Genomic DNA, 24309 nt, shown 5'->3' with positions numbered 1-24309 from the left:
AGCTTTGACTATACGGATCTTTGTTGACAAAGTGATGTCTCTGCTTTTTAATATGCTATCTAAGTTTGTCATAGTTTTTCTTCCAAGGAGCAAGTGTCTTTTAATTTTGAAGCTACAGTCACCATCTTCAGTGATTTTGAAGCCGAAGAAAATAAAGTCTGTCACTGTTTCCATTGTTTCCCCATCTATATGCCATGAAGTGATGGGACTAAGTGCCATGATCTTAGTTTTTTGAATATTGAGTTTTAAGCCAGCTTTTTCACTCTCCTTAGTACATAGCCCCCAGAAGGTCAGTGGTTCTTACCCTATTTAGTGGAGTAAGATGTGAAAGCTCAAAGAGTGGAGGTGACTTGTCTGAATTCATGTGTCCAGGACACATCCAACCTACTCAGGGCCTCCTGGGCAGAGGCAGAGGTCTGAGAGGTGGAGGCCCTTTAAGATGCAGCCTAAGGATGTGGCTGTCACCATAAGAAGGAAGGTCACTCAGTGACCCTACTGCCCTTGGATCCTGCTGCAGTTAACCAGCTGAAAGGGAAAGAAAAAGAGGCTGTGAACTGCTCTCTTCATTAGGAAGCTTTTCTTGGTATATCCTTATTGTATTGATTTAATTCATTTCAATAAATATCTTCAAGAATTTTCTCAGCAACTGGGGAAATGATAGCTTGTTACATAATAGGAGTATCTGATTAGGACTCAGGAAACATTAGTCAAGTCTCAGCTTTACTTTGTGTTTTTCTGATACCCTCCGACAGATCACGTGATTTCTCTGAGTCTTGATTTCTTCACCTGTCAAAGAAAGCTAATGATGCCAAGGGTGCTGCGAACATCTTCATTCAGTTTCTGCACTTAAATGAGGGCTGACTGGGGGCCAATGAGCCCTAGAAATGTTAGAATCTTTGGGGTGGCTTCTTTTGTTGTTTACGAGAAATCTTGTGGTTGGATGGGGTATGGCTTGTGGGGAGAGATGGCAGAAAGGATCAGAGGGAAAAGGGGCTCAAGAAGAAGTTCTTTGGGTCCTTCACGGGGTTCAGATATCATCAGCTGGCCAGAAACAGGTTAACCTAGGGAGTGGGACGGTAAGATGCAGGGGCCTTCTTGGTGAGGAAAAGGGAAGAAGCCCAGACCAGGAGTCCCTGTGAGCGCCGTTCTGTGAACATGTGTCCTTCATTTGCCTTTAATTGAACAGCCCTTGATGTAGGTGTCTCGTTGCCCCTAGTCTGCAGACGAGAGAAGCATACCTAAGAGAAGGCAGATGAACTGGGAGTAGGGTGAGGTCTGCCAGGCTGCGAGGCCCTCACCCCGAGTCCTGAATGGCCCTGCCTTGTAGCGACAGAAAGGGGCGGGCTTGTGTTGATGAAACAATGGTCAGATGTAATTTTCTGCTCATCAGATTGGCAGGTATTCTGAGAACCCAGCATGCTTACCTTGGATGTTGATTGTGAGGTTCAGATGAGCTCATGAGTGCAAGCTCTCCTTTCAGCCGCATGTCTCTGCTACTGTCCTCATCATTGGGCGTCCACTTCCATAATGGCTGAGCGGGAGTGCTGGGGGCCGTTCTCTGTACAGGTGTGCACCTGGCTTTATCCTTCTTTGTTCCTGTGGGAAAGGCAAGGTTCTTCCTCCCCAGTGTAGAGAGCAAAGGTGCTCTTAATGCTCACCAACAAAGGAACTCTTAGTGTTCATCAGTGTCCTGGTGAACATGGATCTCTCTCTCTCTCTCTCTCTCTCTCTCTCTCTCTCTGATCACACCTCCCTCCTCCTGCTGTGGGAGAGTCAGGAGGGGAGTGGCTTACACCTGCTGCAGATGGCAAGTGGGATCATCTCACTGGAGCTGAACTTCTGCTTGGGCAAATGTCACTTTCCTGCTCTTGCCTCCCAAATGCCTGAGAGTGGTGGATTGTTGTGGCCCTAAATTTAAATCTTGATTTTTTTTTCCTTTTTAGTAATTTATGGGTCCTTTCTGACAGCTACTTAGGTCCACTTTACAAGCACTGTCCTCTGTCACCTGCCCTGCATATGTTTAGGGGAGGGGGTGAAGGTTAGGTGGGGGTAGTTCTCAATGGTGCTGCTTAGGGAACCCTCCGATGGGTGACCTCCTCTCATGGTTTGTTGCTCTGGATGCCAAAGGTCCCTCCTGTTAGAATCACACATTTTTCTGTCTTCTAGATATCAGGAAATTTTACTTTACTTAATACTAGCTTTATTGCTTTGTTCTGATTATAATTATAATAAATGCAGAATATTTGTGTGCTGCGGATAATGATATGTTTTGTCTAAATTCCCTGTCTTGTAGATGGTGGGTCTCTAAAAGGGTTCTTAGCTTCCTTAGTAGGATATGAATATGAGGATTCAGAGGAGAAACATTGGAGTCAGTGAAGTGGGGGCTGCCGTGGAGGGCTGAAGCAGAGATCGGGTCCGTGGCAGCTGAAGGGGAACTTCTGGGCGAGACTGAAGAGCCTAATAGAGATGTTCTCTTGCTTTAGGTTCAGGGGCCAGTGGTACCACTTTCTCCTCTGTGGCCCTACAATGTCTTCAGCAGAACACTCGTTCGCGCTAATGCTTCTTAGAAGACTTATTGTAGGCAACTGGAGTGGCAAGTCCCTCCCTAGAAGTGGCTTCTCAATGTCCTGTGGACTGCTCCTGCTTTGACTGCCCCTGCCCCGCCCCGGGTATTTTCTGTGTCCCTGCAACATCTGAGCACCCAGAAGGATGCTCAGGCTGCTCACAGCCTCACGGGGAGGGGAGGGTGCTCCTCTGCTGTGATTCTGGGTTGAACAGGGAGTTACAGGCTGTGCGCTGCTCCTGCTTTATGGTCCCCGGGTCCCTCTGTGGCTTCAACGCACACCTGTGTGCTCAGCACCGTTGTTACAAGTGCAAGGGGGCAAAGCCATCTGGTGGGGATGGAATTTAGGCCTTTTTAAGGATGACAAGTGAAGTGACTCAGTCACTCTGGGCACAGTCTCAGAAGTGGAATGGAGGCAGCATGACAGCCACAGCTGTTCATGTCAGCATGAGTTGCAGGGGGAGGGTGGCAGAGAGGGTGAGCTCTGACCTGGTGCCAGGCACTGGGCTGAGCCCTGACCATAGCCCTGACTGATCCTCGTAACACAAGGAGACAGATGCCACTATCAACCCCACTTTCCAGAGGCAGACACTGAGGGTTAAGTGACACACTCAGGGTCAGCGACGGAGCAGATGAGAGCTGATGATTGGGATTTGAGTCCAGGTTTGTCTGCCTCTGAATCCTTTCCTCTCCCTGCACTGCCTCATTCCTGTCCCCAGTAAGCTTCTCCGGTGGCGTTGTTCACTCCTGTCGCATCAGAGGAGTGGAAGCCCGGTGAGCTTCCATGGGCAGGCAGGGGGTTGGGGAGATGTGTGCCAGAGTGTAACCAGTGTTGCCCGGCACTCACGGGCCCACGCTCTGTGTCTGGTGTTATGCTAAGCACTTTCTACTTTATATACATCATTTCATTTCATGATAGTTTTTTCCTCGTACCTGGCTTCCTTCTCTAGAATATAAGCTTTGAGAGGACAGCAGCTCTGCCTGTTTTGTTCCCTGCTGTATCTGTGGCTCCTTGAACACTGCTAAGCAGACAGTGGGGCTTCCCAGGTGGTGCTAGAGGTGAAGAACCCACCTGCCAATGAAGGAGACTAAACAGACACAGGTTTGATCCCTGGGTCAGGAAGATCTCCTGGAGGAGGAAATGGCCACTCACTCCAGTATTCTTGCCTGGAGAATCCCATGGACAGAGGAGCCTGGTGGGCGACAGTCCATGGGGTCGCAAAGAGTTGAACACGACTGAGCGACTTAGCACACACGCAAACACACGGTTGGTGCTCAACAAACTTTAGTGGAACAAATGGATTACAGCAGCCACTGAGACAGTTAAGAATTATTGCCCCCATTTTACATATTAGGAGAGTAAGGCACAGGAGGCAGAATTGGTTTCCCCATGGCTCAGAAGTCTGGAGCCAGAGAGAATGGGTAACCAGGGTGGTTTATTCTAGTGCTTCTGCTTTAACCACTCAGCTCTTCCTGGGGCATCAGCTGGGTGTGGTTCCCAAGGGTTTGAGTGGCTGATGGATGGGCTTCCTGTGAGCCTCACAAGGGGCACCATCCTAAGGCAGGAGAGGGAGGGAGACAATTGATGAGCTTAATTATCTGTGGCAATGACATGATGAGGGCACCACCATGGGAGTGCTTCTTATTACTAGGCAGCACAGAATTCCTTGAAATGGGAGGGAGCCCATTGCAATGCGCTGCCACGAGATGGGAGCTGTCCCATTTGGTTCGTGGAGGTCTCCCCCGGCCCTCGGTCTTACAGTGTTGGAAAAAACGCTTAGCTGTATGAAACACAAATTACGCTAGATGGAGAGCAGCTAGCTTCCTGGAGATCACAGTTGGCCTTCGTTAATGAATTTTGGCCTGATTAACACAGGTTCTGGATTGACATCAAAATATGCAAGGAGAAACTTGGCCGGGATGGGAGGAGACTAGTTTAAAATCTCTAACTTTGAAATCAGGGGAAGGAAAGGCTTGTGTGAAGCCTGGAGCTGAGGACTGAATGTGTAATGAGCTCCTAGATCTTTGAAGCTGCGCTGCTTTGCTCAGACCTCTGTAGACTAAGGCACCCCAGACTCTAGGGCCTTCTTGACCCCATTCCGTTCTCAAGGACACATGGCCAGCAGGGGATCTAAGGCTGAAGGACCCTCAAAAGGGGTACAACTTGCTTCTCTCGTGGCCCATTCCCACAGCTCCTGGATAATTGTTATGCATCCTCATCTAAACCCATCATCCCCGGCAATCTTCACCAGGACTTTCAATGGCTTTTTGCCTCCAAGCATGCCTTCTTATAGCTGTGTCCCTATTCCTCTCCTGCCTCTCTGGTGGCTCAGATGGTAAAGTTTCCACCTGCAGTGCCGGAAACTTGGATTTGATCCCTGGGTCGGGAAGATCCCCTGGAGAAGGGAATGGCTACCCACTCCAGTATTCTTGCCTGGAGAATTCCATGAACAGAGGAGCCCAGTGGGCTACAGTCCATGGGGTCAAAAAGAATTGGACACGAATGAGCACCTGACACTTTCACTTGCCTAGAACCACGTCAGTTGCATACCCCTTGGATGGGTCATGATGTTTCGTCATGAGCCTGTGCGTTTTGCAGGTGCCGGGTGTGTCTGCTCCATTTGTCCCTGAGGCTGACTTTCTAATTTCAGATCCATCTCTCTCTGTTCACCCCAAGGAGTTAGGCAGGTACCTACTCTTCAGTATCAGATACCTACACCTCACTTGCCCTTGTAAGTTTGCCTGTGTCCTTATGACCATCTCAGGATCACTGGGGATATAATTTTAGCCTCATGATAAACAAAAGATGGGAGGGTCCCCGTGACTGATGGGACTTAGACATTTCTGGCCATGGGATGAGCAGTGGGAAGCATGCTTGTGTCACAGGGCTGAACTGGGGCCAAGGTCAGCTTCGTGGGGCACCTGGTCTAGCTGGTTCCCCATCCTCAGGTTTTGAAGAAATGAGATGAGACTTGTTGGGGGAAACCTGTGTACTCAAAAGAAAGGGAACATGACAGACTTTTGTCTGGCCTTCACCAGTTTCAGAGAATGAACTCTTGCGAGGGCATTTTATTACTTCAATGTATTTCTCACAGAGGCGATGCCAAGCAAAGAAAATCCTCTCTGAGTTATATGGCTTTTTCGTTCAGCCCTACAGGATCTTTCATCTCTAAGCAGTAAAATCAGGCAGTAATTCAAAGTTTAAGTTACTGTTTCATTTTAAAAATATCACCTTAATCTTGTTGCACTTGGTCAAAGTCCACTTTGACATTTCTGGTCATTGTTATCTATAGCTTTATTTTGTTGGCTCTTAGGAACATATGCAGGCTTTATTCAGAAAGGCATTTGGGATTTATTTTCTAAAGCAAGCAAAGGAGGAGGGAGGAAGAAATTGGGCTGAAGAGCAGATGTAAAGTGAGGCTGAATGGCTGGTGATGGTTATCTTATGTGAGGCCATGATGAGATGTTAATGGCTTTTTTTGACCTTGGCCAGTGTTAGCTTTGGGAAAGGAGTTGGTGGATATGCCTAGCTGGCATCTGTTTTCTCACTCTTCAGAATGTCAGGGGCTGCTGGGGGTGTGACCCGGACGTGTCATCACTCTGGAGATCTGCTGCTTCTCTCTGTCTGTGTTTCTTCTCCCTCATCTGTGGATTCTCTGCATCTACATGAAGAGAGGGGTTTTTATGAAGAGGCTCTATGAGAGGTCATTCCTTCAGAAACCAAGCCTCAGGAGCCTGTCTTTGCAGTCTGTGATGACAAAGAAATGCAGTCAACACGAGACAGGTGCCCAGGGACCACCCCTCAGAGATGCCCAGGGACAAGAGATGGCACATCCTCCTGCTGAGGGAACCAGAACAAAACAGTGGTTTCACTGTTTTCTGAGCCCCAAATGATTAAGTTCCTATGAAGCCTGCATTCTCTGTGCAGAACAGGAATGCAGAGCAGGAGAAAATTAGTTTGCAGCCACACAGAATAGGCTTCACTGGGCTGCTTTGCAGAGGTTGTGGGTCTGATACACACTTCTTGCTCTGACCTTCCTTCCCACTGGGGATCCTCCCAGCCTTTTGGTGGCTGTGAGTTGCTCTCTCTGCTGTAGCCACTTCTGAGGTCTGTGGTTTTCTCCCCTCATTTCCCCAAGAATCTCATTCTTTCTTTGGTGATAAATCTGACAGGGCTTGTGGGAGACAGAAGAGCTGCTTATTTTCTCTGTTGTTCATGTATTCTTTCATTGAACAAATAGTTTCTAGTATGTATTGGGCATGACTTTAGGTGCCTGAGAAGCAGCAGAGAAGGAAAAGTCAAAGATTCCTGCCATCCTGGAGGCCAGGGTCTAGTGGGATCATGACTAGAGCCCCACTGAGATACTTGGGAGGGACACTGCCTCTTCGCCTTTCCGGTTGCAGAACACTGTTACCCTAAGGGCATGCTGCCTTGGTGCAGTTCACAGACAGTGCCTCCCAGATGTGTGACTCAGCTGTCTTTGTAAGAGAGTGGTTCCTGCAGGCACCATGGTGGGCTGATCAGGTGGACCATAATCAGCACAGTTCTTGGTAAACATCTCAACATGAGACCACATCATTAAACTCTTGAGAACACAGGCTTTAGTGTCAGAAGCCCTGGGTTTGAATTCTGGCTCCACAATTTAAAGCTGACTTTCCAAGGCAAACAATGTTTCTGAGCCTATGTAAGATGGCTATTACAGTAGGTCTTACCTTGTAGCCACCAGGGTGAAAATTAAAGAAGAAGGGTCAGTTCAGTTCAGTCGCTCAGTCGTGTCTGACTCTTTGCGACCCCATGAATCGCAGCACGCCAGGCCTCCTTGTCCATCACCAACTCCCAGAGTTCACTCAGACTCATGTCCATCGAGTCAGTGATGCCATCCAGCCATCTCATCCTCTGTTGTCCCCTTCTCGTCCTGCCCCCAATCCCTCCCAGCATCAGAGTCTTTTCCAGTGAGTCAACTCTTCGCATGAGGTGGCCAAAGTACTGGAGTTTCAGCTTTAACATCAGTCCTTCCAAAGAACACCCAGGGCTGATCGCCTTCAGAATGGACTGGTTGGATCTCCTTGCAGTCCAAGGGACTCTCAAGAGTCTTCTCCAACACCACAGTTCAAAAGCATCAATTCCTCGGGGCTCAGCCTTCTTCACAGTCCAACTCTCACATCCATACATGACCACAGGAAAAACCATAGCCTTGACTAGACGGACCTTAGTCGGCAAAGTAATGTCTCTGCTTTTGAATATGCTATCTAGGTTGATCATAGCTTTCCTTCCAAGGAGTAAGCATCTTTTAATTTCATGGCTGCAGTCACTGCAGTCACCATCTGCAGTGATTTTGGAGCCCCAAAAAATAAAGTCTGACACTGTTTCCACTGTTTCCCCATCTATTTCCCATGAAGTGATGGGACCAGATGCCATGATCTTCGTTTTCTGAATGTTGGGCTTTAAGCCAACTTTTTCACTCTCCTCTTTCCCTTTCATCAAGAGGCTTTTTAGTTCCTCTTCACTTTCTGCCATAAGGGTGGTGTCATCTGCATATCTGAGGTGATTGATATTTCTCCCGGCAGTCTTGATTCCAGCTTGTGCTTCTTCCAGCCCAGCGTTTCTCATGATGTCCTCTGCATAGAAGTTAAAAAAGCAGGGTGACAATATACAGCCTAGACATACTCCTTTTCCTATTTGGAACCAGTCTGTTGTTCCATGTCCAGTTCTAACTGTTGCTTCCTGACCTGCATACAGATTTCTCAAGAGACAGGTCAGGTGGTCTGGTAGTCCCATCTCTTTCAGAATTGTCCACAGTTTATTGTGATCCACACAGTCAAAGGCTTTGGCATAGTCAAGAAAGCAGAAATGGATGTTTTTCTGGAAGTATAGGTAAAGCTTTTAGCATAATGCCTGGGGTTCCGCGACTAACTGCAGTGAACATTATATGAATGACTTCTGTATGAGTAAGTCTTTATGGCCCATTTCTCCAGCACTGTGGAGCTTATAAATGAGCTTAGTGTTCGTAGCTCTTCTCTGAAGGATGCTCAGATATATTAAACAAGAGCCCTGAAGTCCAGCTCTGAAGTCCAGCAGCTAAACTATTAGTGGGAAGAACACATTAGGGGTACAGAGCAGTAAGAGGAGCTGGCCTTGGACCTGGAGGTTAGGTGTGGAGGCTGGAAATGTGCCTGGATCAGGGGTTCTGCTGGAGCAAGAGTGGCTGGGGCATGCTCAAGGAGCTTGGGCCTGAGCAGGGAGGCTGGGATAGCAAAAGAGGAGAACATTCGGATGAGAAGGACATCCGAGTGATGCAAGACCTGGGGAGGAGGGTGGAGAACGGAGGTTGAAGGATGGGGGCATTGTCACTGGAGAAGCAACATCAGGACCAGATCCTGATGAACCTATTTTCAGGGCAGAAAGAGAGATGCAGACATAGAGAACAGACTTATGGGCACAGTGGGGGAAGGAGAGGGTGAGATGAATTGGCAGAGCAGCATTGAAATAAAGACATGTGTAAAGTAGATAGCTAATGAGAAGTTGCTGACCTGAAGGGATAGAATGAGGCGGGAGGTGGGAGTATACTTCAAGAGAGAGGTAACACGTATGTACCTATGGTTGATTCATGTTGATATATGGCAGAAACCAGCACAACATTGTAAAGTAGTTTTCCTCCAATTAAAAATAAATAAACATATCTGCAAAAAAGAAAGGCAGGACCAGAGGTGATGGGCCTCAGAAGTAAGGGCTTGACTTTAATCTGGGCATATGGAGAAAATGGGGAGCATGTGGAGCATTTGGGGCTCTTTGGTCTAACTCCCCAGTAAGCAGGGAGAGCACACTGGTTAGGAGAAAGGACCAAGTTTTGGTCCTTTCCTACCAAGCTTTGCATCTGGTAGGCCCGGACAGCCTGATGTTGTTCATGGGGCCAGGGAGCATCAAGGCCTGGAGCTGTGTGGTGAGAGGTGGCAGCTTAACTAGACAGGATGACCCCAGGGCTCTGTGGAACTGCTCAACAGGCAGTGGGAGTGGGAGGGGGACCACCATCCATCCAGTCATCTGTCCAAGCATCTATTCATCCATCCACTGTTTATTTAATACCTACTGCTTATTAGATGCTCTGCTAGGCACTCGAGCTAAACCGGTGAATGAAAGCACCCAGTGTGCGGAGCTCGTGAGAGAGACCGTCTGGTTTGCAGGAGCGGCTGGGGCGGCACAGGTGTTGGCAGCCTCTGCGGACACTGCCGCAGGCTGTAGCGGGGCTGCAGACAGAGCAAAGTGTCAGGAAGGAGGGGAAGGAGGAATGTGGTTTGTAGACTCTGGGGTCTGTACTCTGGAGCAGAGCAGGCAGGCTGGGGAGAGAAGCAAAGGGCTGAAGGTAGAGGGAGGTAGCAGGGTGGGGTGGGGCAAGGGGTCGTGGGGTTGCTGTGTAGATTACCAGGGGCCTTTTCTGCTGTGCTCAAGTCTTTATTTTCATCCAAGGATGACAGGGAACAAGGAAGGGGGTGTAAGCTGGGTGGAGCATCACAAACATATTTGCATTTGACAGAACTCACTCAGGCATGGAGAAGCTCTTGGAGGTGGGAGAGAAGATTTATTGTCCTGCCAGGTGCTGGGAGTTCTGCCAGCGCCCAGGATCCTGGAGGGGTCCTTTCTACTCTCCTGACACTTGCAGTGTGTGTGTGTAGGGCGGGGGGTTCTTTCTGTTTAGTGATAAGGAGGGGAGGCTTGGACAGGTTATGCACATTGCTCCAGCTCTCATCTCCAGGAAGCAGCCGGAGTTCTGAGTGGCAGTCTCTTCTAGGTTTACGCTGGGAGAGGGAGGCAGGGCCAGGAGCAGAACCTGCTCCGTCATCACAGCAGGAGAGGTGAGAGTCATCAGATAAATCAGATGACACCCTGACTTGACTGGCCCATCCCCTCCCATGAGTCACATGTGGGGGACCCTGCCCCAGAGATGTAGGGGGACCTTGAGTGGGAGCGGTGGCTTAGTACAAGCAGGGCTTCCCAGGAAGCCAGGCCAGCTAGGGAGACGGGCACACTGAGAGCATGCCTAGCAGTAGGAGCATGTTATTTTAAGCAGGTGCTGGCCCTCCCATCCTGGCTCCTGGAGCTGTCTGAGCCAGGCCGGCCAGGCTGGACGAGAGATGCTTGAAGGAGGTCCTGCTCCCACCCACCCCAGTGCTCCTCCCTGTAGGTTCTGCTTCTTCCCAGGCTTGCAGCATTGCCCCATCCTCTTCCTCCTATCTCTCCTCGCTTGCTCCCAGCCTCTGCCTCTGTCGAGCCTCCTTTACTGCTCTCTCCTTCCTCTCCCGTTTCATTCTTCCCTGTGTTCTCACCTTCCTGACCTGTGTTTCTCCTCATCTGTAAGGTGGGAGTGGTTGATCCTGACCTAGAATTCCTGGGAGGAGGATTAGTTAATTATTTCAGCACCCCTCTCTCCCTACTTTCCATGTATGGGGCTTCTGTCTGGCCCCAGGGGATGTGACTATAAGCAGCATGCAGTTCTTGCTCTCCAGGAGCTTCTAAGCCAGACGGGAGTCAGGTTCCGAGACCTGATCTCCTGTTCGAGGCCTCGGCTGGGCCAGTCTGGGCTGCCAGCCTCTGAAAGTGTTTTGCTGGAGAGAGGCCCTTTATGTTCCTCGATCGTTATTCAGTTAACCTGGAATAGCTTCATGCCCTAATTCCTCCAGGGGAGGTAAGGCTGGGTGCCTTCAGCTTCTGGAATGGAAAGGAAAGGTGCCCGCATCATCTTGTCCAGGTCTGTTGGCTAACCAGCTTGTTTCTGTGCGTTATCTTAGCTAGTTGCAATAATTTAAAGTGACTTTGAATAACATCCCTATCAGTAGTGCGGTTGATGAGCCAGGGTTTCGTTTGGCATAATTTAGGGAGAAATGGCCAGCGATTCAGAGCTCAGCGTCGTGGCAGCCCCGTTCCTCCATCTTCCCCACTGTGAATCTTCCCCCTCCTGCTGTCCTCGCCCTCTACATCCAGCCCTCCTGGGATGCCTAGCAAGCCTTGGCCAGACTCCTGGCTGTGGGGGTCTGTGAAGCACACACGCAGCAGGGGACTGGGGGAGGTGGAACGGCCTGGATTGAGTGAAGCTGCCATTGACAGCCTGGTGACCTTGAGGCCATCATTTGCTTTCTCCAGCTTGCAGGATTTTTTGTCCATAAAACCAATACCAGTTCTCACCTAGTGTGATGTGAGGTGCATGGCATAAATAAACAGGCAGATAGTAAGTGTTTGCTGTGTGCTGGGGCTGAGACACAGGGGCACATGTCCTTCAGGAGGTAGCTGCGGTGCCTGTGGTCAGGGCGGGCACAGGGCACAGAGGCGGGAGGCCTGCCTGAGGGGGCATTAAGCCAGCAAGCAGGAGGGCAGGTCTGAGTCTCTCTTCTCATGCTTAGGTGTGGGAAGTAGCATGCCTCTTCATTTTTATTAAACCAACTGGTTTCATTTCTACTTGGAGCCCATTTCCTACAGGGCTGGCTGGAAACCTGACCTCAGTCATTTTATGAGTTTTGCCTCCTTCATGGGTCCTGTCGACTATCTGAACTCTTACTCAGAGTCAAGACCCTGGGCTGGGGAGGAGGTGCTGCTCTGCCGGTCACCTCCATGCAGAGGCTCTTGCTTTTGTTCCCTCATCTCCCTGTACTCAGTTTATTTTCATTGAGCACCTACTATGTGCCAGGTACTGTTCTCAGAACTTTGGATATGACAGTGAATAAAGCAAAGATCCCTGTCCTCACGGAACCCACATTCTAGCAAGAAAAACCGAATGCCGCCAAAAAAAAAAAAAAAAAGGCAATTTGAGCAGTATATTACAAGATGATGGCCTGGAGAATCCCTTGGACAGAGGAGCCTGGGGGTCTACGGTCTATGGGGTCACAAAGAGTCAGGCACGACTGAGAGACTAACACCCCCCCCTCCACACACACACACAGACTTCATATTTTAAAAGGGCCTCATGGAACAATGTAAGGGGACCAGAATGCCAGGTTCTGGTTTTAAAAGGGTACTGAGAAGAGATTTCAGTGAGAGCGTGACATGTGAGCAAAGGCCTGGGGAAGACGAGGTGATGCAGGGAGAGGCCCAGGGTCACTGTCGGTCTGGGGTCCCTGCTGCTCCCAGACTATGATTGGCCAGGCTGTGCGTGGTCCCACCTCTTCTGTGCATACCTGCTGGTCCTTCCTCCCATGGGTCTGCCTACTCCCCATGAGGCTGACAGGAAGCAGAGCTTGGGGGCTCTGAAAGGCCTTCCTCATCTGCGCTGTCTCCTCCAAATCCCAGAAAGAGGAAACATCCCACAGAAATCTGACATTTTTAAGTAATGTTTAGCCTTAAGAGGATCCCATGCAGGGCAGACAGCAGGAGAAAGACCCAGAGGTGAGAAGCTGCTGATGACAGGTCAGGAAGCTGCAGGGCTGTGATTATCAGCGAGAATAAAGCTGGACCACTGGGGTGGGGGGTGGGGTGCGGGGGAGTGGAGAGAGCCTGAGGACATGTGAGGTGAAGTGACACCTGACTCTCCTCATCAGGTTTGGGTCAGGAAGGGGGGATGCAACCCCTGGAGACCGCCCCCGCCCCCTCGCCCCCCCACCGCCACCTCCACCTATACCCCAAGCAAAGCAAAGGCTGTAGGAGTTGGCTCAGAGTTGTAATTTGTCACAACTTCTGCCTTTGGGGTTGTTGTCATTCAGCCTCTAAGTTGTGTCCAGCTCTGTGACCGCATGGACTGGCGCACACCAGGCTTCCTGTGTCCTTCACTGTCTCCTGGAGTTTGCTCAAACTCATGTCCATTGAGTTAGTGATGGCATCCAAGTATCTCATCCTCTGTCATCCCCTTCTGCCCTCCATCTTTCCCAGTGTCAAGAGTTTTCCAATGAGTCGCCTCTTTGCATCAGGTGGCCAAAGCATGAGCTTATCTTTAGATTGCTGGTTTGATTCCAGCTTGAAGGAGGTACTGGGGAGACGGTCGTCTTTTTCTCAGGCCCCCACAGGAAGCTTGGCCCCTTTCCTTTGGGGTTTCCTGCCCAGGACCTTCCACTGCCTTTGTTATGCAAATTCGAGGACCTTTATTCAGCTTGGCCCCTGAAAGCATACCTGGAATCCTCATTTGCTCAAAAGGCTTTGCTAAGTTGTTGACAAAATCAGCAAGGTCAGGAGCAGGTAGGGAAACTATTTAAGAGAAAGACCTCCCACGAGATGCATGACTTCTTCCAGCCTCAGTTACCCTCCATGCAACAAGAAAGAGTAAGACCTAGAGTGCTGCAACGCACAGTGCCCGTGTTGAGCCTGCTCACTGCACTGGTGCCTGCGTACGTCAGTGAAGAGGAGTGTGTGCTTCAGGAAAATCTGTCAGGGTCTCACCTAGCCTTGTTAAAGGTCGTCTCTTTGCAATCCCGTGCAGGTCCTGTAGGCGGCAGTGCAGATTCCTCTCTGCTGCCAGAGCTCGCCCCCTAGTGGGCAGGCGAAGAGAAAAAGTGCAGTACTGAGGAAGCCCCTAAGGGGAGTAGATAACAGTGGTTTCTTCAAAGAATTCAAACACTGCTGGGGAAAGCAAGTTATATTTACTTTCCCCTAGCTGTTCATTTACTAGTTATGAAATGCATGGAAGAGTTTAAAGAATATTGCAATAAATACCGTGTACCCATTGCCAAGGTTGGACCGTTATTAACATTTTGCCCCGTTGCCTCTCTTCCTTTTCACACGTGCAGGTTTCCTCTGGACCATTTAGAAGTACTGTGTAGAGACTGTGACATCTCACCCATAAGAAAATGAACAGGCATCCTCCTATATGAGCACGTTGGTAGGCATGACTACACCTACGAGAGCAATAGTTCAGCATCACCTAACATATAATCCACATTACAATCACCACATTTTCCCAGGATGCCTTTTATAGCTTTGTATAATTATTATTATTCAAGAACCAATCAAGTCTCGCTCACTGCCTTTGTTTCATCTGTTTAATTTCTTCTAGAACAAGGACCTACTCACTTCAGGTGTGTTTTGTTTGTTTAATTTCTTCTAGAACAAGGACCTACTCACTTCAGGTGTGTTTTGTTTGTTTAATTTTTTGAGCATTTAGGCAGTTGTCTTATAAAATGCCCTCAATTTTAGACTTGGTTTCTAATGAATAGATTCAAGTTAAGCATTTGTTGGCACTGGAACTTCAAAGGCGCTGTTATTGTTTCCTTTTGAGGCGCTTCGGGAGATGTATACCAAGTGGTCTCACTCCTAGTGGCACTAAATTGGCCCCTTGGTCCCTTTGCTAGGAGATGGCTGCCAAATGTTTATTGAAAAATGTACACTTGCAATTGGATATTCTGTGGGGTGATGCTTGGAGACTGTGTGAGTGTTATGTCCCCAGAGACTTTGACCCTATTTTTAGCAAACACCAAGTGATTCCTTCCTGACTCAATTATTACCCTGGGTGGGGCGGGGGGAGGCGGGGAGGATTGCAAACTGCTAATTTGCTAATTCCAGCATTCCTTCCAAATTTATTTAGCTGGCATTCTTCTGTAAAGAAGAGCTTTTCTTTCATATTTTTAGCAACTCGGTTTGAAAGTTTCAGGTCTGCCTTCTTTGGAACTGTTAGTTTGGAAGAGAAAAGTGTACATGAGAGAGTGTGTTATAGTGAGTGTATATGTGTGCGGGTGGGTGTGTATGTGAGAGAGACAGCGAATGAGATCTGAAGGCTGAGCCCTGCCCACAGAGGCGCTCTCGCGGAGGCCCACCATCAGCCCAGTGGAGCTGGTGCCTGCTGTTTTGGCCTTCTTCACTCCTCTCCAGTTTCACTGTCTTCCTGGCTGTTTCTCGAGAGCTGTCAGCCTCTTCCTCCTCAGGATTTTGCACGTCCCTTTGCCTGGAACCCCTTTCCCCAGTAGCCACATGGCTCACTTTATTCTGTCCCCTGCCCAGGTGTCATCTGGCCAGATTTCCCGGTCACCCATACAATGTGCCATCCCCTCCCCATTACTGTCTATCTCTCACTCTCTGTTGTGCATCCTGCAGGGCCCTCGTCATACCTGCCCCATAAACATCATGAGGCCCTTTGTCCCATTGGTTCAGAGCCTAGAGTGGACCCTGACTCCCCATAGGCAAGGAAGGGAGTTTGTGGCATGCAAGAAGGGACACACACGTGCATGCGTGATTGGTCGAGTTCCATATGAGATCGAGCCCCTCCCCCTCGTTTATGCTGCTCCACCCAGGTGACCAGAGATATTCCCATCCTGGGCAGAGAGGATGGCTGTTTCTCGTCCCTGGGATAACGTGCGCCGCCAGCTGCCTCTTTCTTGGCACCCAGTTACAAAAGCCAGCAGAGCTGGAAGACTATCCGCCCCCACTTCCTTGACATGATTTTGGGGGAATAAAAACAAATCAGAATTCATCAACTGTGAACAAAATTGTCAACTGTGAACTGTCAACAGTCTGGTTTAAAAATAGACGAGAGGTTGATGAAATACAGTGGAGAAAGCAATTTAAATAAAATGTTAAAAATAATACCCAAAGCGGGCGAGGCAACAGGAAGAGTGTGGTGTGGTGGAGAATGTGCCCAGCGGAGGCCTGCGTGAGCAGTGAACCAGAGAGAGGTTATTAGTTTTGCTTTACACATCACAGAGGAGAGAGATTTACTGGCCATTTTCGGGAAAACATTCACTCATTCCGACGTGTTGGCATGTTATGTAAAATGGAAAGGAAGATTGGTTGGGAAATCTGCTAGCACATTTATTTTTAAGTAGGTCAACATTTTGAATATTTCTGACCATTTGTGAAAATCTCTGCCTCTTCTTCCATCTTCTGTCTTACTGTGATGATTGAGAAAGACATTTGTGTTTTACCAAGTCAAGGGGTCTCGAAGCTTCTGGGGATTGTATTTATTTTTTTATTTGTGTTTGTAGAAATATGGGTTCTGCTACTCTGATTAAAGTCCTTATTTCCCACTTCTTTGACTGCTTCTTTCAATAGTTAAGGCTGATTACTTATTCAGCTGCTTTGTCATGAAATCAATATAAAGCCATGAAGTTTTCACATTTCCTCTTTTCTAGGCCCAAGTCTCAGCTGATACATTGGCCAAGTTCTTTATGTCCAACTGCCCCATATCCTGAGGCTGCTGGTCCATGTTTTTCTGTCCTTCTTTTTAGGAGAATTGAGCCATCTTGGCACAAGCTCTGCACTTTGTGAGCCTGAGACAAGGTGATCCATCCTGTAGGGACTCTTTTTTAAAAATCTGGATGGAAGGTGTGTTAGTTTGTGAGAGCTGCTGTAATGAAGTGCCACAAGTCAGGTGGCTTACACAACAGAAGTTTATCATCTCACGGTCCCAGAGGTGGAGGTCTGAAATGAAGCTGTGAGCAAGGCTGGTTCCTTCTGTGGCTGCCAGGGAGAGATGTCTCTTGCTTCCTCTAGCTTCTGGCAGCCTCATTCATCTCTTGTGGATAGCCCCCTTCCCCTGCGTGACTCCTCACATCGTCTTTCCTCGTGTGTGTCCCATTTTCCCCTTCCTCTAAGCATGCCAGTCATATTGGATTAGCGTCCACTCTAATGACTGCATTTTAGCATAATTACCTCTGTCATATATTTCTAAATAAGCCACACTATAAGATACTGGGGGTTAGGAGTCCAACATGAGGGACCAACATGAGGGATGTCATTCAACACACAGTACTAGGTATGAAGCTTTACCCCTCAGAGGGAGAGTCGTGAGTCCTCTCTGCTCAGACCAGCTCCCAGTATTGGCCAGGACTGGAAAGGTTCTCCCCGCGGGGCCCTGGTGACCTTCTGGTGGTCACTCTACATTGACTAAGCTGTGTTCTTTCCTCATGTGATGGACAAGCCCCAGGGAGCCCCTCTGTCTTCAGCTCTTTGTGAGCTTGGATTGACTAAGTTGCTCTCCACTCCATATACTTTATTTATACCTGTCTGTTCCTCTTCTCTCCTCCAACTCCAAAGTTATTTTCCCTAAAATGAGGAATTATGGGTGTCACTTCCCAAGAATGTCATTTTTCAGTTTGTTTTTCTTAATAGAAGCCACCTCCAGGCTGCAGACTCTAAGCAGTAGACTCACAGCCCACCCTGTTTACCTTGGAGCTCTGCAGATCCCATTTTGAAGCAGGACAACAGCCCATGTGAGGTGGGATGGGGCTGGGCATGGCTGGCTGCTTGGATCCTCTGGACCTGCAAGGCACATATGGAAGACGTGGGCCCCAAGCTTCCTGAGCAAGTCCTGAGAAAGCACCATCCATCATCCATAATTTCTCCCACTCCTGCTTGGGAGAACACTGAGGGGGAGGGTGTGGGAGTGATGAGACTTGCTGTGTGGTCCTGAGGTGGGGCAGGAGCCAGTGATGTCCCTGTGTTGTTGGAGGACATTCATTTCTCCCTCCCCACATGCCCACAGGAAGATCCTTCCATTCCCTTGCTTTCTGTCCCCACTGCCCCTTTCCCAGGAACACTGCACACTTCCTGGTGTGCTGGAGCCTGGCATCTCTTGGGTCAAGTTCATCTTTACAGCCAGGAGCAAAATCCCTCTATCGGCCAAATAATGTGCCTTTGTTCCTCCTGACTCCCATTCTCTTGGCAGGTCTATACTCAGGGGTAATATATACCTGCCTTGTGTCTCCAGAATCTGTGTGCACAGACCCAGGATGCTTCTGCAGGTCCACCCCCACCTACATTTTGTCTCTGCCTGTGATTGGTGGTTTGTGGACCAGAACTTTCCTCGGTCTCTTGGCTGAGAGAGGGAGTGGAGGAGTGAAGGTCCCAGGTACGCTGCACAGCAGCCTAATGGGAAGCCCTGTACTGTGAGGGTTCTGTATCCCTCCTGGTAAAGCTGGCACAATGATCGCCTTTGGGCTTCTGTATCTTTTCTTCCATAATAAGGACCTAGGGGAGAGGGGACAAGGTAAGTGACTGGTGGGTAACTGCCGGGGTGTGACTTGGCGAGGAGCTGCAGGGAGGGCGCATGAGTGAGGTGCCTGTGTTACAGGCCACAGGATGTCCCTGCCTAGAGATAATCCCTGGGGGGCATCCCCACACACGTGCGCTCACCTCCTCCTCCTAACCAGCTTCCTCCAGAGACATGGTTATAGTTGGTCATTACCTTGATAGACGTCTGTAAACTGTGTTTTATATTTTATCATAATGTACTTGACATATAGACATGTATGTATTATTTATATGTTGCCATGCCTACTAAAAAAGCCTTAAAATCCAACACCCAGCTTATGAAATAAACCATTCCCAGTGTTCACGAGGGCTGCTGTGGGCTCCTGTCTGATGCCGTTCTCAGCTTCCTCCCTGGAGGGAACCCCTGTCCTGATGGTATCTGTCGACACCCCCGCTTCTTTAAAGTAGCTTTTACCACATACATTGCATATCTCTAAATAGCACATTTCGAGCTTTATAAAAAAATGAAATTATAGCCTTTTGAGCTTCATTTAAATGCCACATATTGTTCTGGAAGATAAAAGGCAGATCTGTGTCCTTGAAGCATGCCTTTTCACCACTGCAGATAAATATTGTTTTCTCTGGTGGCCCCTTCCTGGAGTCAGGGAAGGGACCCGGTTGCCTGCCCACGCTGCGACACTGAGTGGCTGTGGAGGCGAGGACACTGGGGCCTGCCGTGGAAGCCGTGGTGCTAGAATCGCAGTGCGCTGGAGTCCCCAGGCCAGCCGAGGCTATATCAGGGGCAATTGTTCTGGGTATCTGCGAAGCAGATGGATTCCGACTCCAGTGATGGACTGGCATGAGCAGGGAGGCTGAAAGGCAGAGTGTTAAGTGTGGAGCTCAGAAAGAGGACCAGAAGCATGGAGGGTCGGTGACGGTTCACGCCAAGCGCCTCGGATGCTGAGCTCCGGCACGTGCACTCCGTGCAGGCAGACTGGTGGCTCCTGGCGGCTGCAACAGAGGTTTAGAGCTACAGAGCGAACCAGACCCCCTTCCCAACTGTCATTCAGCAGCTATTCACTGCACACCTACGAGGTGCCAGGGCTATATATGTTGCATCATATCAAGTCAGGGATAAGACTGTGACTAAGACTTTCCCCTGTTATTATATACTTTAGGGTCTAGTGGAAAGTCACCTGTTGATAAATTGTATGAGTGATTCCCAAATACTAGTGGCTTCTGACAGCAAGCATTAGTTCCTTGTCCGTGTTGTGTATGAGCTGTGGATTAGCTTCAGCTCTGTTCCATGTCCTCTGCCATCTGGGTCCCAGAACGAAGGTGCAGCCCTTGTGGGGCACATGCAATTTCCATAATAGATGGAAATAGCAGGAGATGAAACCAAGTAGTGGTTCTTTGAATGTTGCTCAAACCTGGTTTGTGTATGTGTGCTAAATTGCTTTGGTCATGTCCAACTCTTTGCAACTTTATGGACTGTAACCCTCCAGGTTTCTCTGTTCATGGGATTCTCCAGGCAAGAACACTGGAATGGGTTGCCATGCCCTTCTCCAGGGGATCTTCCCAACCAAGGGATTGAACCTGAGTCTCTTGTGTCTCTTACATTGGCAGGGGTTCTTTGCCACAAGTGCCAGCTGGAAAACCTCATTCCTCACTCACAATCCACTGGCCAAAGACAGCCCTATGGCTAGGACTGCTGTCACCATGGCGCTTTTGTGGACAGCTGATGCTATCCCCATCAGCTTTCATGTCACAAGGCACTGAGCAAAGTATAGGTTTGTCTTTTGGGAATGCCAGAGAATGTTTAGAAGAGGATTACCACCCATCATAGGCATAAACAGCCGATTACAAAGTATGATAAGGCTTTAGAGCAAGTCACTGTACTACTTCTGACTTTATAAATTTACATGTAAAACATGTATTTGTTCCTCTAAATTCGCTTTAGGGATTCTGTTGAGAAATAGTATGAGAATCCCTAGCCTGAGCCTGAGGCTTGTTACAGGGAGCTCACCCAGGGGAGGAGGAGAAAGTAGAGCTGGCCATAGTGGTCTTCACCTCTGTGCTGTGCTGTCTCTTCAGTTGTGTCCGACTCTTTGCAACCCTATGGATGGTAGCCCACTAGGCTTCTCCATCTGTGAGACTCTCCCAGTAAGAATAGTGGAGTGGGTTGCCATGCCTTCCTCTGGGGGATCTTCCCGACCCAGAGATGGAACCTGTGTCTCCTATGGCTCCTGCATTGCAGGTGGATTCTTTATCGCTGAGCCGCCGGGGAAGCCTGGTCTTCACCCCTAGCCCTGGGCATATGCACACAGGCTGTGCTAGTTACAAAGAAGCTTCTCACCCTGGGTACCCACCTGCCAACTTCCAGTGTTCCTCCTGGTGCTCCTTCTGTCCATTTGGACCACCTGTAGGCACATCCCTTTCCTGGAGGCTCTTCAGTGCCGCATCCCTACACACACACATATCTCCTCCTGTTATAGTCACATCTACCTGGTTCTATAAGATTGCTCATTTTTTGCTCCTTCTCTGTGCTTGTTTTTTGCTTCTTCACTGTCAGTTGACATTTGTGGCCCGGGTCATGGCTTCCTTTCACATGGCCCCCAACATGCCCGCCAACACACCGGGCATGTCCCGAACACCCAGCACTGTGCACAAAAGGAAGCCTTGCATTGAGAGGAAGCCAGCCCCCTGCTGGGTTGTCCATTGTGCTTTCCCTGCAGGGTCTCAGGTGACTGTGTGGGTGACAGTAGGGGTTACACGAGAGTGACTCCAGTATGTGCAGATTGAAACCCTCTCTCCTTCCCTCGGTGTGTAATCGGTGTGGGGACTGAACAGCCCATCCGCTCACAAGGAGCCAGGGTTCATCTGCACTCATGTGTTGCTTTGCAAACACTGGTGGCCTTTTCAAAGGTATGCATTTGTGTTTTCCAAGGGCAAGGACCATATCTGCTCTTTTCTTCCCTTTAAAAGATTCCCCGTGGCACCTGATAAGCGCGACACGCACAGTGGGAGCTCCGTCCCCTCTGCCTACCTCCCCTTCCTTTGAACCGCCAGCAAATACCAACATGGTTCTGGGCCTGTGGGCCTTTGCAAAGACTGATTATATACTACCTTGATCTAGGGAATTTTGCAGGTGAAAAGGGAGGAAACCCTTAGACAATTGAGACCCAGGCCCCTAGCGCAGTTGCATAATTAACCACACACAGAGTGCAGTGCAGACTGTCTGTTCTCTCAGGCCCTTCAGGTGACAGATTCAGCGATGAGGACTGTTGAAGTGCTTGGCCCTGGAGTCAGTCAGAGTTTGAAATCCTGGGTTGTGAATGTCACGATCTTTCACAAATTATTTAGCATCTGAGTCTCCTTTTCTTAAACCGTAAGGTAGAGATACTAAAATGCTGTTAACCGTTGTGGTCTTCTACATCTGTAAATGATATCCTTCTAGCCTCCTGTTCTGAATCAGTTGAGACTTAAGAGTAAACAGCTGGCAGAGAGTAGCCAAAATACTCCCATTGCTACAGATGAAGGGATTGCCAAGAAAATGTATGTGTTTGGGGTTTCCAATTTTGAACCCTGGAATACAGTGAATGTTTCCTAGGCTAGACAGCCACAGGCGTCCTCTGGGGGAAAGACTGTGTTAAACGTAGGTTTTGGATGGTTGAAGCAAAAGCATTGTTCCTCAGTTGCTCCCAGGGGGAAGGGCTAGGCCTCACACACAGCATCCAGACTTACTAAGTAGACTGTTACTCTTCCTCCCTGCTCCCTGAGCAGCTGAATGGGTCTAGGCTTGCTACTCAGGCAGAGCCTCCGTAGTGGGGGTAAGGGGACAAGGTGGAGCAGCCTTCAGCCCTCCGTGTTTGTGGACCACAGATGTTAAATTTCATACTGATACTCACATAGACAGTTATGGTCGAGTTTACCACTTATTAAAAGTAAGCCTCCCCATGCAGTGTTTTTAGACATTTATTTTATGCATTTGGGAAAACATAAAAAGCCATTTCTTAATTAACATTCTGTAATTGAGACCTTTAACAGAGATGAACTTCCCTTTGCTTTGTCTCTGCTTCTGTGAGCCTAATCTTGCTTAGAAGGGCACTGGCTGCTTCCCATGGAGGCTGAGGAGGGAGGGGTCTCCTTGGCAGTGTTCTTACAGCTTTGTTCTGTCTGTCTTTTACAGTGCAAGTTGGAGTTCCATGCTTGCTCTACTGGCAGAAGTCTCACCACCCTCTGTGATGGGCCATGTCCATGTCTCCCAGAGCCCGAGCCGCCAAAACACAAGGCAGAAAAGAACGGTGAGTGGGCATCGCACTGAAGAGGCACTGGGTGGCCTGATGTGGCCAAGGTCTGCTCCAGACGCCAGGAACCTGGCCTTTAACAGAGCCGATCTAGTTTGGGCTAGGGAGATGGGTGTGCTTGGCAAGAGTACTCTGGTTTCATTTAGGAACTCCAAATTGAACCGCCTTCAACCTCCGTTCAATAGAAAAAGAACTGGGAGTCTTTGAAAATAATTCTGTTAGACCAAGATATGCATTAGATTCTTTCTAGAGGTCAAATTGGCTATGGTGTAGGAAGGGCAGGGTTTCAGCGTTAAGACCAGGCCTGCCCTGGGTGTGCCTTGGTCTTCCTTGAACTCTAATCTCTAAATCCTTTGAACTTCTGAAAGCCAGATTTCAAAACATAGACTGCAGAGATGTCATGACGGTGAACAGTAGGGCCCCCACTACTGGCAAAAGCATTTCTCTATGAATATATTCTACTGGGCATGTGGCGCAGAGCCAAGGAATGGATGGAAGGAGAAAAACTTCCCAGGGGCTGTGGTTTCCTTTCCACGGCTGAGGGGCGGGAAAGGTCGGGCCTATCCGAATGTTTTCCTGGTGGAGAAAGTAATGTTTTCCCACTGGGCTCAGTCCCTTAAAAGCCTTCTGTAATGAAACCTAGAGAGAAGATTGCCTTCTGTGGAGCTGGGCTTTCTCAGCTGGAGCTGGCTGCACCATGAACAATGTTGGACATCTGTGTGTGAGTGAGCAGATGCCTGCACACACGTGTGTTCTAAAGCCTGAAGCTATTTGTGATGGAGGAAGATGAATAGGGTGTGAGTGTTTATCCACTTGCCTCTTCCTAAGCTGTCTTGTCTTCTCCAAGGCGCAGAGATGAAGATGGTCAAGTGTAAATTTGTTCATGGTAACCAAGGGAATATTGTGTTACAAGGTTTTTTGGGAAGTTTAACCCAGGATGTGGAAGGACACTGTAAACCGTGAAACACGGGGGTCACAAATCATCTCCGTAGATTACTCTTAGTTACCAAAAAGCTGATCTCATTGTGTTTTGACCTGATCATTTATAGAACTCCAGGAAGAAATGTTAACTGATCTATACAAGCCTCCTTGAACTTTGGTGAGAAAACCCAAAGCCCTGTGTGGTAAGCAGCAAAATCCACAAAATTAACTTCTGTTTGGAGATGTCTTAAGATCTTTCTTAGGAAGTCTCCATAACCTCTTTTTTCAAATATATTCTTTATTGCTTTTATTTATGCCTCTGTTCTGAGACAAGGAAACTGATGTAAGGAAGTCATTTCTGTGATTTGCCTGTAGTTTTCTGTGAGAAGGCTTTGTGATTCTTTAAACAAAGTAAAACCCTTGTTACTTCATGGTGGGCTTGTCACATCTGATTAAATGAGATTCGTTCTCAAGTATGACTCGCCAGGTATGGCCTTGGGTGTGCCATTTATTTATTCAGTCACTTACTAGTGAAAACTGGAACAAAGTCTTATCAAACCTATGCAAGTAACTGCATTGGCATTAAAAGTAGAATTCTGAGAGGCTGGTGAGAACAAGATTACCACTTGAGAGTATTTCAT

General features: G+C 48.7%; 1 protein-coding gene across 1 annotated transcript in view; it reads left to right on the top strand.

The window, feature by feature from the left end:
• SPOCK1 (SPARC (osteonectin), cwcv and kazal like domains proteoglycan 1) overlaps positions 1–24309 on the top strand; it is a 588816-nt gene that overhangs the window by 439043 nt on the left and 125464 nt on the right. The window contains exon 6 of the mRNA XM_052643320.1: positions 22630–22744. Coding sequence (XP_052499280.1) covers positions 22630–22744 — 115 coding nt within the window. The remainder of the gene's footprint in view (positions 1–22629; positions 22745–24309) is intronic.

The sequence above is a fragment of the Budorcas taxicolor genome, chromosome 7 (assembly GCF_023091745.1).
Source record: "Budorcas taxicolor isolate Tak-1 chromosome 7, Takin1.1, whole genome shotgun sequence".
NCBI classification, from domain to species: Eukaryota; Metazoa; Chordata; class Mammalia; order Artiodactyla; family Bovidae; genus Budorcas; species Budorcas taxicolor.
The sequence above is the reverse complement of the archived record's forward strand: the minus strand, read 5'-3'. Positions and strand labels throughout refer to the sequence as shown.